Source organism: Plecotus auritus (assembly GCF_963455305.1).
Source record: "Plecotus auritus genome assembly, chromosome: 4".
Taxonomy (NCBI): Eukaryota; Metazoa; Chordata; class Mammalia; order Chiroptera; family Vespertilionidae; genus Plecotus; species Plecotus auritus.
The window spans coordinates 277,382-290,391 of NC_137775.1; the positions used below are offsets into that span (position 1 = coordinate 277,382).

The following is a 13,010-nucleotide window of genomic DNA, read 5'->3' on the forward strand; positions in this document are numbered from 1 at the left end:
CCCGGGCAGGGCACTTACCTCGGTTGTGGGTTTGCTCCCCGCTGGGGAGGATAAGGAAAAGCGTAAGGAAATGAAGTGGCTACGTAGACATCACTGCACGTGCTGACTTGTTATACAGCACGTTTTACAAAGAGGCCGCACAACCGAGCCGCCACGCGAGGCCGCGCATCTGAGTGACGCACTGTGGTTGGAGCGCCCCATCTGCCCACCCCGGTGTCCGCCTCGCCAAGGCAGCCCTGAGCCTTTGGACCTCTGCAGCAGGCGCGCACGCCCTGCTCCTGAACGGCCGCCCGCAGCTCACCTGTTTTTTAATCCGCGCGGCTGGGTGGAAGCGGGCACTGTAGCCTTCCGCCAGCCTGACCAACATCTTTACTACTGCCTTTTCCTGGGTGGAAACACGCTTGGTTAGGTCGCCATTCTGTCCCACGGAATGTCAGGCCCCATACGAGTCCGATTCCTCGTGCCTCCGCCCGTCTCACTCCGCTCAGCTGTGACAGCTGAGCTCTCCTCAGAACAGGTTTGGGACGGAAGTCACATCGTTGCCAACAAAACGATGCTCGATGAAGTGATGACAGGGATAGATTAAAAAGGCACATCCACTCTTGTCCACAACAAAAGAAAGAAAGAAAGAAAGAAAGAAAGAAAGAAAGAAAGAAAGAAAGAAAGATATTCCGAACGTTTGGAAAATTTGAAAGATTCTCCTAAAAAATAGGATACAGTAGAAATTTAAACGTTGGCGTCAATACGTGCAATCAATGCTCACTTAGGTGCTCTGATGGAGGCGCACAGTAGGCCAGGTAAGTTAAGCAAAAGACGATGAAGTGAATGGCCTTTAAAATAAACCACGTCCTCTAAGAGCTGCAGGGCGGTGGCCTGCCTGTCTCCTTCCCTCCACGCTACCTTGACCTCTGACGCCAGGTCTTCCTCCACGAATCTCAGCAGCAGCACGAGGGAAAAGGCAAGCAGCTGCTCGGCCATCCCTTTGGGAAACGCAGGGAGGCTGACTTCCCCGTGGCTGAGGTGATCGCGCACACGAGGACCCTCCTGATGGTTCAGGAAGTCCCAGAGGAATTCCTGTCGGAGGAGACAGAGAACACGCTCGTTAGCATCCTCAGCGGAGGGAAGGAAGGCGCAGAGGCCCCGCTGGACACGCCGAAGGGGCACACTGCCGGGAACCGCTGACTCCGGGCCTGGAGGTGGAACCTGAACAACCGGCAGCGGGCAGGCCCGGCGCAGCCAGTGCTCAGGGCGGCTGCTGAGACAGGGAGCGTGCGGAGGGGGCTCAGCGTGCTCTCTGCGTACGTCACGGGCCAAGGTCAGTGCCACATCAGAGACGTGCTGGTCACGCACGTGAACACAAGAATGTCTGACTAGCAAAGGCCTTACCATCGCAGGCTCCCCGAGGACAAGAGGAAGCTGATTGATCTCGCCATCACTCAGGTGTTGTGCCAACATCTGAAACACGGAAACAAGCAAATCAGCTGGGGCACGGGCACGCACAGGCCTTTCCGAGCTGCAGCCTCCCGGCCTCTGCTACGAATCGTTAAATAAGCCCCAAGCCCATCAGGTGAAGTGAGGGCGTCTCCCAGGAAACCGCCACCAGGCCAGGAAAACTTCTCTTCGCCCGTTTCATGGCCTTAGGACACGCACCTTCCTAGCTGTGAGGGTGTGTCTCTGTGTGCGTATGTATGTGTACTGTGTTTACGTGTGGCTACAAGCATGCGTGTTGACATGTATTTGCCTGTGCATGTGTTTGTATGTACATGTATATGTGTATATCTGTGTTTGTATGTATGTGTACTTGTACATATGTGGGTGTCGGTGTTTGTATGTATGTTTGTGTACATGTGTATCTGTGTTTTATGTATGTATCCATGTGTATTAATGTCTACTTGTAGATGTGTGTGTGTGTATCTGTGTCTCTTCACATGTACACGTGTGCTTGTGTGCCACCAGTTACTTCATGAGTCACTTCGCTCACGAGGACAATGGGGCCCAAGCAGGAGCCAATCCCGAGGCCCGAGTCCTGTACGGACCTGACTGCCCCAAACACACACCCCAACAGCCCATCATTTACGAACGGGATAAGTCTGCCGGGGCAGGCTCCTTCCTGACCCCTCCCCCGGTCCCGGAGCTAAGTTATCCAAAGGCAGAGTGACTGGAACCCCCCACCCCCGCCCGGGGCCTCTCCCGTCCCCTCGGAGCTGCCGTGGTGTCCCACGCGTTGGGGTCGGCAAGGGTTCCACCCAGGAGGCACACAGAAGCCTTTACACTCCACCAGTGATAAACATGTCCTGTGACTTTCACTATTCCACCTTCCTCCTTCAGAACCGCCCCCCAGCTCCACAGATCACACGCCTGGGTGACCACCACATGCTCACGGCAGTAGCTGAGGTGTCTCACGTGCAAAACGAGCAAGCGCTAGCCTTAACCGACGTGTCCGCCCCGAACAACCGCAGCGCTTGATGCCGCTCCCCAGCACTTTCCGGCCTCGTCTCTGCGACTTTAGGGACTTGGTGAATAACACTGGGCCCCAACTCAGTTACCCTGAGAACGATGCTCAGCTCTAAGGCTGTTTCTAGCTTACGCGACTATCCGCGTTTTCCTGTAAGCTTGTGAGTGACGGCTCATCCTTCACTCTGGATTTAAGAGAACACAATGTTTTATTTCAAGACGCCTTGTAAGTTCAAGTTCACTTACTTCATCAAAGGTGGTGTACAGAGCTGCCGACTTCAGAAAAGGGAAAAAAGGAAATAATTAGAGCAAAATACGAGCAGGTGAACTGTTCAGAGCAGGCAGAGTCTCGCATGCCAACAACGCGAACACCTCGTCTGAGATCGGCCTCCACGCAGCAGCGCTTTGGGAAGAATGTGTGGACAGACACACACGTGACAGGACGTGGGACCCCAGGGCGCCTGGCCGCTGGACCTCGGCCCGTGCTCCCTGTCCAGCTCGACCCCCTAACACCTCCAGGCCCACAGCGTCACACGCCGCTGCCCACACGGTGCTTCTGCTGATGGCATGAAGCAAGAACAGGACATTTCCCCACAAACAGCCCGGCACCCACACGTCTTGGGGTGACCAGTACGGTCTACAGACACAGGCTGCGGGCCAGGAACCTCCGCTCTGATCCCGCCTGCGACTGCTGGCACGCAGCTCCTCGGCACAACAGCCGGGAGGAACCAGCTGAAAGGCCCGGGACCTGTGTGTGCGGCACAGGGACGCCACGCAGCTGTGGAGCACTGGAGGCCGCAGAAGACACAGGAATACGTGTTGGTTTAGAAGACACTGGGTGGCAGCATGAGAATGGGTCAAGACGGAAGAGCAGCATGAAGACTGGACGGGAGAGGAGCTCAGGGGGCGGGACAAGGAACCAGGGAGGCCTCAGCGAAGAAAGAAGGGGCACAAAATCCATCACGGAAGAACCGATGGGCAGTGCTGGACCGAGTGGCCGTGGAGACCGAAGTGCAGGCAAAGACGGGGCAGGGCCAAGGTTTGGGGCCAGAGCCACTGAGAGGCTAAGAATAAGGAATTTGTAGGAGAAAAAAATATGCTTTTTTAAAACTAATGTAAGTGTGAGATGCTGGGGAAACCCATCGGAAGACATCCAGCAAACAGGTGTCCACCTGACTCAGGAGATAAAAGAACTGGAGACCCTGGAACTTAATGCTATGAATTGTCCTCTTAGCTGCTTTAGCTGCATCGACAGCCTGTGCTATGTGGGGCTTCCATTTTCATGAGGTCCCAAGTGTTTTCTAGCTGTGGTCCCCGCAGAGGTGACGGCGTTAGGCATGGGGTTGTGTGAGACCTCCCAAGGAGCAAACATACGGAGAAGACAAGGTGGAGAAGAGAATGTTGAGGAATGCTGACATAAGGGGCAAAGAGAGGAAGATGAACTAGTGAAAGAAATGAGAAAAGGAGCCATGGCAGACGCTGCTGCTCACCCTGTAATTCAGGGTCCCCCCTTCCTTATCCGTGGATCTTTCAATAGTTAACTGGGCACATGGCCACCCAAGCCTCCCACCGCGGGGTGGGCTGAGTTCTGGCCGAGAGGAGTGGGGTCCTTACAGAGGGCGCGTGCTGCAGGCCACGGGCCACCTTGTGGGCTACAGTGATAGGTCGGCAAGTACAGCCAGGAAACGAGTGGTAACCAGTTCTACGACATCACTGAGTTAAAAGACCACTTTTAAAATATTATAGAGCAGGGGTCCTCCAACTTTTTAAACAGGGGGCCAGTTCACTGTCCCTCAGACCGTCGGAGGGCCGGACTATAGTTTAAAAAAACAACTATGAACAAATTCCTATGCGCACTGCGGGCCCGGGACGAGTCGGCTGCTAAGCAGGACAGGCAGCGGCACCCGGTGGGCCGGATACATGTCCTCGGCGGGCCGCATGTGGCCCGCGGGCCGTAGTTTGAGGACCCCTGTATATAGAGCTACCAAAATCAATCCTAAATAAACATAGATCCTATAAAACATTATAATAGAAAGCCACAAACAAAGAACAGCTAAGTCTTCGGAGGAAAGCTCTTAGCTAACAAGTTCATGGACTGCAAACAAGAAGATGTTAAGATCACTTAGAGGAGCAGAAGCCTGCCACGCACACACGTACCTCGGCCGTCAGAAGCCTCCTGGGACACCGGTTGACCTTGGCAAACAGGTTCCGCAGCCCAGTCTCCAGCTGTGTCAAGAGCAGCGTGGCACAGTCGGCGAACCTGTGACACGGAAGGAAAAGCACACCCGCTGTGAGGTGGGCACAGGCCCCGCAGTAACGGGCGGTGTCCGGACAGGACCACTGTGTCCACGGGAGACGGAAGCAGGACCGGTCTCCCGAGATATGGAAGCAGGACCGGTCTCCCTAGAGACGGAAGCAGGACCAGTCTCCTTAGAGACGGAAGCAGGACCGGTCTCCCGAGAGACGGAAGCAGGACCGGTCTCCCGAGAGACGGAAGCAGGACCGGTCTCCCGAGAGACGGAAGCAGGACCGGTCTCCTTAGAGACGGAAGCAGGACCGGTCTCCGTAGAGACGGAAGCAGGACCGGTCTCCTTAGAGACGGAAGCAGGACCGGTCTCCCGAGAGACGGAAGCAGGACCGGTCTCCCGAGAGACGGAAGCAGGACCGGTCTCCTTAGAGACGGAAGCAGGACCGGTCTCCTTAGAGACGGAAGCAGGACCGGTCTCCCGAGAGACGGAAGCAGGACCGGTCTCCTTAGAGACGGAAGCAGGACCGGTCTCCTTAGAGACGGAAGCAGGACCGGTCTCCCGAGAGACGGAAGCAGGACCGGTCTCCTTAGAGACGGAAGCAGGACCGGTCTCCTTAGAGACGGAAGCAGGACCGGTCTCCTTAGAGACGGAAGCAGGACCGGTCTCCCGAGAGACGGAAGCAGGACCGGTCTCCTTAGAGACGGAAGCAGGACCGGTCTCCTTAGAGACGGAAGCAGGACCGGTCTCCTTAGAGACGGAAGCAGGACCGGTCTCCTTAGAGACGGAAGCAGGACCGGTCTCCTTAGAGACGGAAGCAGGACCGGTCTCCCTAGAGACGGAAGCAGGACCGGTCTCCCTAGAGACGGAAGCAGGACCGGTCTCCCTAGAGACGGAAGCAGGACCGGTCTCCCTAGAGACGGAAGCAGGACCGGTCTCCCTAGAGACGGAAGCAGGACCGGTCTCCCTAGAGACGGAAGCAGGACCGGTCTCCCTAGAGACGGAAGCAGGACCGGTCTCCTTAGAGACGGAAGCAGGACCGGTCTCCCTAGAGACGGAAGCAGGACCGGTCTCCCTAGAGACGGAAGCAGGACCGGTCTCCCGAGAGACGGAAGCAGGACCGGTCTCCTTAGAGACGGAAGCAGGACCGGTCTCCTTAGAGACGGAAGCAGGACCGGTCTCCCGAGAGACGGAAGCAGGACCGGTCTCCTTAGAGACGGAAGCAGGACCGGTCTCCTTAGAGACGGAAGCAGGACCGGTCTCCTTAGAGACGGAAGCAGGACCGGTCTCCCGAGAGACGGAAGCAGGACCGGTCTCCTTAGAGACGGAAGCAGGACCGGTCTCCTTAGAGACGGAAGCAGGACCGGTCTTCTTAGAGACGGAAGCAGGACCGGTCTCCTTAGAGACGGAAGCAGGACCGGTCTCCTTAGAGACGGAAGCAGGACCGGTCTCCCGAGAGACGGAAGCAGGACCGGTCTCCTTAGAGACGGAAGCAGGACCGGTCTCCTTAGAGACGGAAGCAGGACCGGTCTCCTTAGAGACGGAAGCAGGACCGGTCTCCTTAGAGACGGAAGCAGGACCGGTCTCCTGAGACTCGGGGCTTTACACCTGCTTCGGGGCTCTGACGCCTGATGGGCCACGGTTAGTGCCTCAGGAGAAAACGTCATCAAAAGCCGCCTCGTTCCCTGTCTAGAAAGTACTCGGACCCAGGACATGAGCGGGCTCTCACGGTCTCCACGTGGCCGTCCCGGGAAATGCAGAAGGAGTGAAGACGGCTGACCCCTGAGGTCTGAGCCCCAGCTCGCTCCTCGGCGCCCGAGACACCAATTTCCTGTTTCCTGGTTCGCCAACCCTGGACACAGGGTTTCACTCACCGAAAAAAAACTCCATGATTTCTCAAGTTGATTCTAAAAAACCATCACCTTCACCCGCTGTCCCGTGATCCCTGACACGCGGCGAGGAGGCCGTTCTCCTGGTCAGGAAGGCGTTTCCCGCGAGCCCCCTCTCCAGGCGGCCGACCGCCCTGGCGGGAGCCCCACAGCAGGGCCTGGCGCAGGGGTTTGGGGAAGGACTGGCCCCCGGACGCCAAGAACCACTCTTGGTGCCCCCTTCCCATCACCTGTGCGTCCTGAACTTGGTCAGCGCGGCTTCCCAATATGGCAGCATGATCCTCAGGACGAGAGAGGATTTCTTCACCGCTTCCTCCCACACCGAAAGGACCTCGTCAGTAGCAGCTGCAAGACAGCAAGAGGTTTCAGCACAACCACAGAGGGAAGAGCTGTGAGCGCCCTCGGGGCGAGGCCGGCGTCGTCTCCGCACACAGGTGGGCCGCAGCCCAGCCCAGGGCAGTGAGCGTGGCCCGGGTAAGGAAGACCGCCCTGCCCTGCGCGGGCCGGGGGGCCTGGGGCCTTGGAGGCAGCAGACAGGGACACTGCGTCTCGTCGGTGATGCGGCTGTGACCTTCTGCAGAGGCCTTCAAGGTGGACCACGTGGCCACCTGACCAAGAAAATAAACTTCCACAGGATACAGGAGCCTCGAGTGAGTGCTGGCTGAGCGACACACTCTGGTGCTTGTGACGCGTAAGGGGGTTCATCCTTGGTGACAAATGTCCGGTCTGGGGGCTGTTGATGTGGGGGAGGCTGTGGGCAGGCGGCGGGGGGAATGGGGACTCTCTGGACCGCCCTCTCAGTTTCCTGATAAGCTTAAAACCGCTCTAAAAAGTGCCTTACCGTTTGTATGTATCACTGGCAGTCACCGGACTACCGCCAGGGTCCACGCACAAAAGGCCGAGATGTGGGGCAACATGATCCACATGCTCACTGGCAGACACAGACCTTGTACCGCAACTGCCGCTGAGGGGCAGTGGGCTTGGAGCAAACACAGTTTAAAAGCTTTCAAAGCTCTGGGTCCCTCCTCCCCACCATTTGGTAAGTGGCTCGGTCATGGTGAGGACCAACGACGTGAAGACCATTCCGCTGCGAGGGCTCGGGCACAGCGCGTGGAGCAGAGGCACAGCCGTGCGTGGGCAGAGGCGGCGCCTTATAAAATGGCCTGACGCCAGTGCACGCCAGTCCCTCTGAAGGACAGACTGAACCCGTCACCAACACGGACCCACGGGCTTCCCGCAGCAGCCGGGCGCGGCGGGAAAGGTCGGGTCCAGGTGGCGACGTTTCACATACGACTTCATGGCACTGTCTCTCCAGGTCGCCCTGGAGAACGCCCTGCCCGGAGCTCACGCCTGATGCTCCCGGACGACAGCACCCCTAATGCCCCTCAGGGGAGACGCGGTACTTGCCAGGGAAGACGGTCCAGTCCTCTGAGTCCACGAGTGTGAGGAGCGGCCGACGGGCCACCGTGCGCTCTGTCTGCTGCAGGTGGGCCTCCAGCAGCTGGCCCAGCCCCGCGGTCAGCAGCACCAGCATCGCACAGTACCTGTGGGAGATGCCAGAGACCTCAGTCGTACATATAAAAGGCTTTCCTTTCAGGAGAAAAAGTTCAAAAGTAAGAAAGCAAAGTGAAGCGGTGCCACGTGGGCTGGGAGCAACAAGAGGACCTGAGGCGCAGGAGCTGAAATCATGAGGACCCTGCAGGGGCTCTGCTAGACCATCCAGCTTTCCGCTCCAAGTCCTGCTGAGACGGGCCTCCCTGCCCCCACCGGAGAGGCGGACCCCCAGTGCCCTCGACAGGGAGGCCCTCCTGCAGCACCTACTTGGGAGGAACTTCCTGAGGGGACGCGAACCCGTGCCACAGGACGTTGCGCAGGTTGAGTCCGCGCGGAGAGCCCACGAAGACCGTCAGGACGTGCATCTGGGCAGGGAAGGACAGCGGAGGGTGGGCAGTGCGGTCATTAACAAATCACTGGACGCAGCAAGTAACGTTTTCTTCCTTCCAACCGCCATGTCCCTCGTTAGTGTACGTCATCGGCGTGGAGGTAATAACAGCCAACAGTTACTGAGCAGCTACTGCGTGCGCCTGCCTTGCCCATCCTCAGACCCGCCCACAAAGAAGGCGCTGCTCTGAGGCCCACTGTGCAGGCGAGAGGAGCGTGCAGAGGGGGCCCCGGGCAGCGTGAGGTGGGACCTGTCCCAGGTGGTGCTGGGCATCAAACAGCCTCACATCCAGATAAACGAACACGGGAAACAGCTTGGCACAGAAGTGCCACGGTGTACCACGTGGGCCTGTGTGTAAACAGGACGGGCAGCTCGGAGGGGAACTGAGGCTGTGGCCGCTCCCCTAGGGAAGCTCTGAGTCCCCTCCTCCTGTGACGTGACAACACTCCCATCAGCATCTATTTTTGAGGGGCACCAGTGCAGCGGACGCTAACTGTCATGCGTCGCTCCTCCTCTGGGGCTGTGGGGGGCAAGCTTACCACAGACTGCCCGAAGACTTGAGCAAGCTCCGCAGAGGCAAGCAGATCTCTTAAAAGAAATGGGCATTCTTTCCCAACCAGTAAAAACACCTAAAATTCAAACAAAATTCATGTAGCCACTGCATTCCAATGAGCCAAATGATATTCAGAAAAAAATCTCCCATAAGGCAACTGCTTGGACCATTGGTGGGAGACAATTACTGAAGACACCCATGTTTTAATTTCATAATCATCCAAAAAAATACTAAAAATTTGTACCAAATAATTGCACTTCATAGGAGAACAATAATAAAATCAAGGAATCTGAGGGCAACTACAGAGTAGTTGAACGTTCACTCAGGTACTTTAATGGCCCGACAAGGAGAGTTCTCACACTTACATCACCCAGGGACCGTTCCAGACAGGCCGTCAGCTTCATGAGGCTAAGAGCAACAGCGGGGGACTCACGACTCTCCAAGGCATCAAATATTTCTGGAAACAACTGTTTTGAATAGACACGCTTTAGAATTTATGTTCAGTAAGAACTGTTTCTCAAAGTAACAATACTGTTCATCAGAGTCAACCCTCTAAAGATTTTGATGATCATATTTTAATGATCTTGGGGGTATAGGTAAACATTTTCTACAAATATAACATCTACACTGAGTGGCCAGATTATTATGATCTCTGAATGCATAATGATCTGGCCACTCAGTATATATATATATATATATATATATATATATATATATACACACACATATATATATCCCGGTGCATGAATTTGTGCATGGGTGGGGTCCGGCCAGCCTGGCCAGGGGGCGGGGACATGGGCAGTTGGCCGGCCTGCCTGCTGGTCGAACTCCTGGTTGAGAGGACAATTTGCATATTAGCCTTTTATTATATAGGATATACACTGAGTGGCCAGATTATTATGCTTTCAGAGATCATCATAATCTGGCCACGCAGTGTAAATAGTAAAGAATATCTAAGGAGTTCTTTGAATGTTCTTTCTTTGTTTAATATTGATTGAAAACAGGAAGTGTGGTGTAACTGCACATCGAGAAGTCAAATATTTTTACCTAAATCTTATTTCCAATTTGGATTAGTTCTTAAGATAAACATACAGCAGCTCACCCTGCCGCTTATGAGAGCTACTGCGAAGGGAGCAGAAATGACCCTTTCACACTGACTTAGGAAACACCAAGGGTTTCAGAAGCAGCCTTGCTAGAGTTAGTGCTCTACTGTCATTTAATGTGCCACGTGACACAGCTGGTTTTCACCAACCAACAGAGCAGTGAAACCAGGTTTGGGCCTCCAAGGACCCTCTCCCTCCGATTCAGCAGGACAGAGGCCAGCTTCCCTCCGGGCCCGGGGCCCACGGCCTCAAGATGACCTCGCTCTGCCAGCAGGCTGTCTCTCTTCTGCAGAGGCCCACTTTGCCTCTGTCCAGGACCAGCACCCACATACCAAGCTCCCTCCCACCCCCATCCTGATGCTGCACCTCAATACTCCCCTTGGTCAAAGGGTGTGCTTCTCAGCTCAGACCCAGAGACTCTGCATCACAGTCCTAAGTTTCCCTCTGGGCCCTCCAGAGAGACCCCTTTAAAATTAGAAAGTAATAGGGTTTCTAAGTGGAATTTGCAAAGGCCGAACCTCTGGAGAACTTGTCCACTGGAGCCACGGCGCATACTGAACTTCAAACTGCCCCTTGGTCAGAGATGAGAAATGCATGTGGACAGCCTCACACACAGGGCCCAGCAGCCTCACGCTTCCCTGGTAATCCAGACCCTGGGCTTCAAGGATGAGAAACAAGTTAGCACCTCCGCGCCAATACCTTGGGGTGAAAAAGATCTCCGAGTCATCAGAGAAAAAGCGCTCTAATTACAAAATTCCCACCAAGCCCACATCCAGTTTATAATTGAACTTACAAAAGAGATACACCTACATTGAAATAAGTTATATGGTGCTTATCTGGTTATAAAATAAAAATATGCTATTGGTAGAGAACTTGGAAAATACAGAAAGTTTCAAAAGAGAAAAAATATTTTCTTCAATTTCTTTACCTGTGTATAAGTTTATAGAAAATCAGGTTCAGACAGCATATATAATACTTTAACCTGATTTCTTTATAGTTAACAGTAGATTTCCAATGATCTTAACTATTTAGATCATATTTATAATATGAAATATTTTATAAGTTTGGGTCTGAACATTCCCATGGTTCATGATAAAAAAAAAATGTAAGAGGGTAAGTCTCCCTCCTGGCCACTGAATTCTCCTTCCTAGAGCAGCTGCTGTTATTAATTCCTTGTGTATATTTAGAAATATTTACACATATAAAAGCAAATGCAAATATATGACCCTCATTTTTTCACTTAGCAACACAGCTCCGCGATTCCGGTGTTCAGAAAGCCAGGCCTCCTCGTTCTTTTTCCCGCTGCATAGTGTTCCACTGTGAAATGTTCGTGATTTTCTTAACCGATCCCTACTGCCTGACATCTGGCTGTTTCCAATGCTTTTTTCTTCTTGGCTATTACAAACAACATTGCAGGAGAACCCTTGCTGACACACGCTTTGCTATCTGTACGTGTGCCAGTCCTATAAATTCCTGGAATGGAACTGCTGGGCCAGAGCACATTTATTTGTCATTTTTATAACTATTGTTAAATTTCCAGGCCAACTCTCTGCTCAAAAAAAAATGTGCAACAACAGATGGAAGACATCTAAAATAATTGTGTAACATGTTACTGGTCATTTCATACCTAAGTCATGACTTGTATTTTCTACCCTCTTCCATCTGGACTGCTGGCCTGGAGCCGAGACCATCACCCTCACTGCCTCCCAACCTCCCTTCTCACACACGGGTTTCGTAACCCAGCTTCCCCTGAACTCTTCTATGCTTCTTTGGCCTCATTCCCTCTTTTCACAGCAATTCTTTTATCTTTTGAGTGAGGTCGTTATGATAACACCCTCTAATCAAACAAACAAAAAGCAACGGTAGGCAAGCGGAATACTGGAGGTCGAGACATTTTAAATGGAAAGTATCCATGGATGTTTGGGGTGCAGAGAAAGTGCAGACCTGACTCAGCACCAACCACACAGTCTGTGATTGTCTTCCAGCACACAACCCCGTTCCCAGCCACAATGCTACTGATAGCACGATGTTCTCGGACTTCACACCCGAGTTCACAGATCAGATGGTACACCGGGGCAGAAAGGCATGTGGTAACAGGGTCCTCCAGTGATATCTGAAACGTAGAACATAAAAGATACTGTCTTACGGGAAGTAAAGACACACAAGTACTAACTATACACTTAACCCCAAAATATCCTATATAATAAAAGGCTAATATGCACATTGACTGAAGGGCAGAACAACTGGTCGCTACGACGTGCACTGACCACCAGGGGGCAGACGCTCAATGCAGGAGCTGCCCCATGGTGGTCAGTGGGCTCCCACAGGCGGGGAGCACTGCTCAGCCGGAAGCCCTGCAGCAGCGCTAGGGATGTCCGACTGCTGGCTTAGGCCCGCTCCCCGCTCCCCAGACTGCCAGAGAGTGCAGGCTGCAAGGAGGGACCACACGGAGTGCATGAATTTCGTGCACCAGGCCTCTAGTTCTATCTTAAGAACAGAACATACACAGGTATAACTAGTGGGAGAGCGGTATGATAAAAACGTTGTGATTAAATTTAAAGATAATTTACGTAACGATTTTCAAATAAATAAACGTTTAAAGGTTGACATTTTATTATTCATAGTATTTGTTAAACGTCAGTTTACAAAAGCTCAGTGTTTTATGGCTAGTGCATTATTCTTTCAGCATTCCGTTACTATCCCACCTGCGCCCCCACCACTCTACCTCCATGACTTCCGGGTCCGGCAGCCGGCGCCGCGCGATGACGCAGCTCATCCCGCCCTCCCTCCGCGTCGCACTTCTGGAAGCACTTCCGGCCTCCG

General features: G+C 53.8%; 1 protein-coding gene across 1 annotated transcript in view; it reads right to left on the bottom strand.

Moving 5' to 3' along the window:
• The window catches only part of ERMARD (ER membrane associated RNA degradation), a gene marked incomplete at its 3' end in the record, with an annotated part of 13,621 nt that extends 643 nt beyond the window's left edge, over nt 1-12,978 (bottom strand). Inside the window, exons 1-14 of the mRNA XM_080663853.1 lie at nt 12,913-12,978; nt 12,132-12,300; nt 10,706-10,845; nt 9,450-9,551; nt 9,071-9,160; nt 8,411-8,508; nt 7,997-8,133; nt 6,820-6,934; nt 4,612-4,714; nt 2,701-2,730; nt 1,387-1,455; nt 901-1,074; nt 270-385; nt 19-41 (exon numbers count right to left, since the gene is read on the bottom strand). Of these exons, the coding sequence (XP_080519979.1) occupies nt 19-41; nt 270-385; nt 901-1,074; nt 1,387-1,455; nt 2,701-2,730; nt 4,612-4,714; nt 6,820-6,934; nt 7,997-8,133; nt 8,411-8,508; nt 9,071-9,160; nt 9,450-9,551; nt 10,706-10,845; nt 12,132-12,300; nt 12,913-12,963 (1,417 nt within the window). The 5' untranslated portion in view covers nt 12,964-12,978. The remainder of the gene's footprint in view (nt 1-18; nt 42-269; nt 386-900; nt 1,075-1,386; nt 1,456-2,700; nt 2,731-4,611; nt 4,715-6,819; nt 6,935-7,996; nt 8,134-8,410; nt 8,509-9,070; nt 9,161-9,449; nt 9,552-10,705; nt 10,846-12,131; nt 12,301-12,912) is intronic.
• Nucleotides 12,979-13,010: the final 32 nt, after the last annotated feature.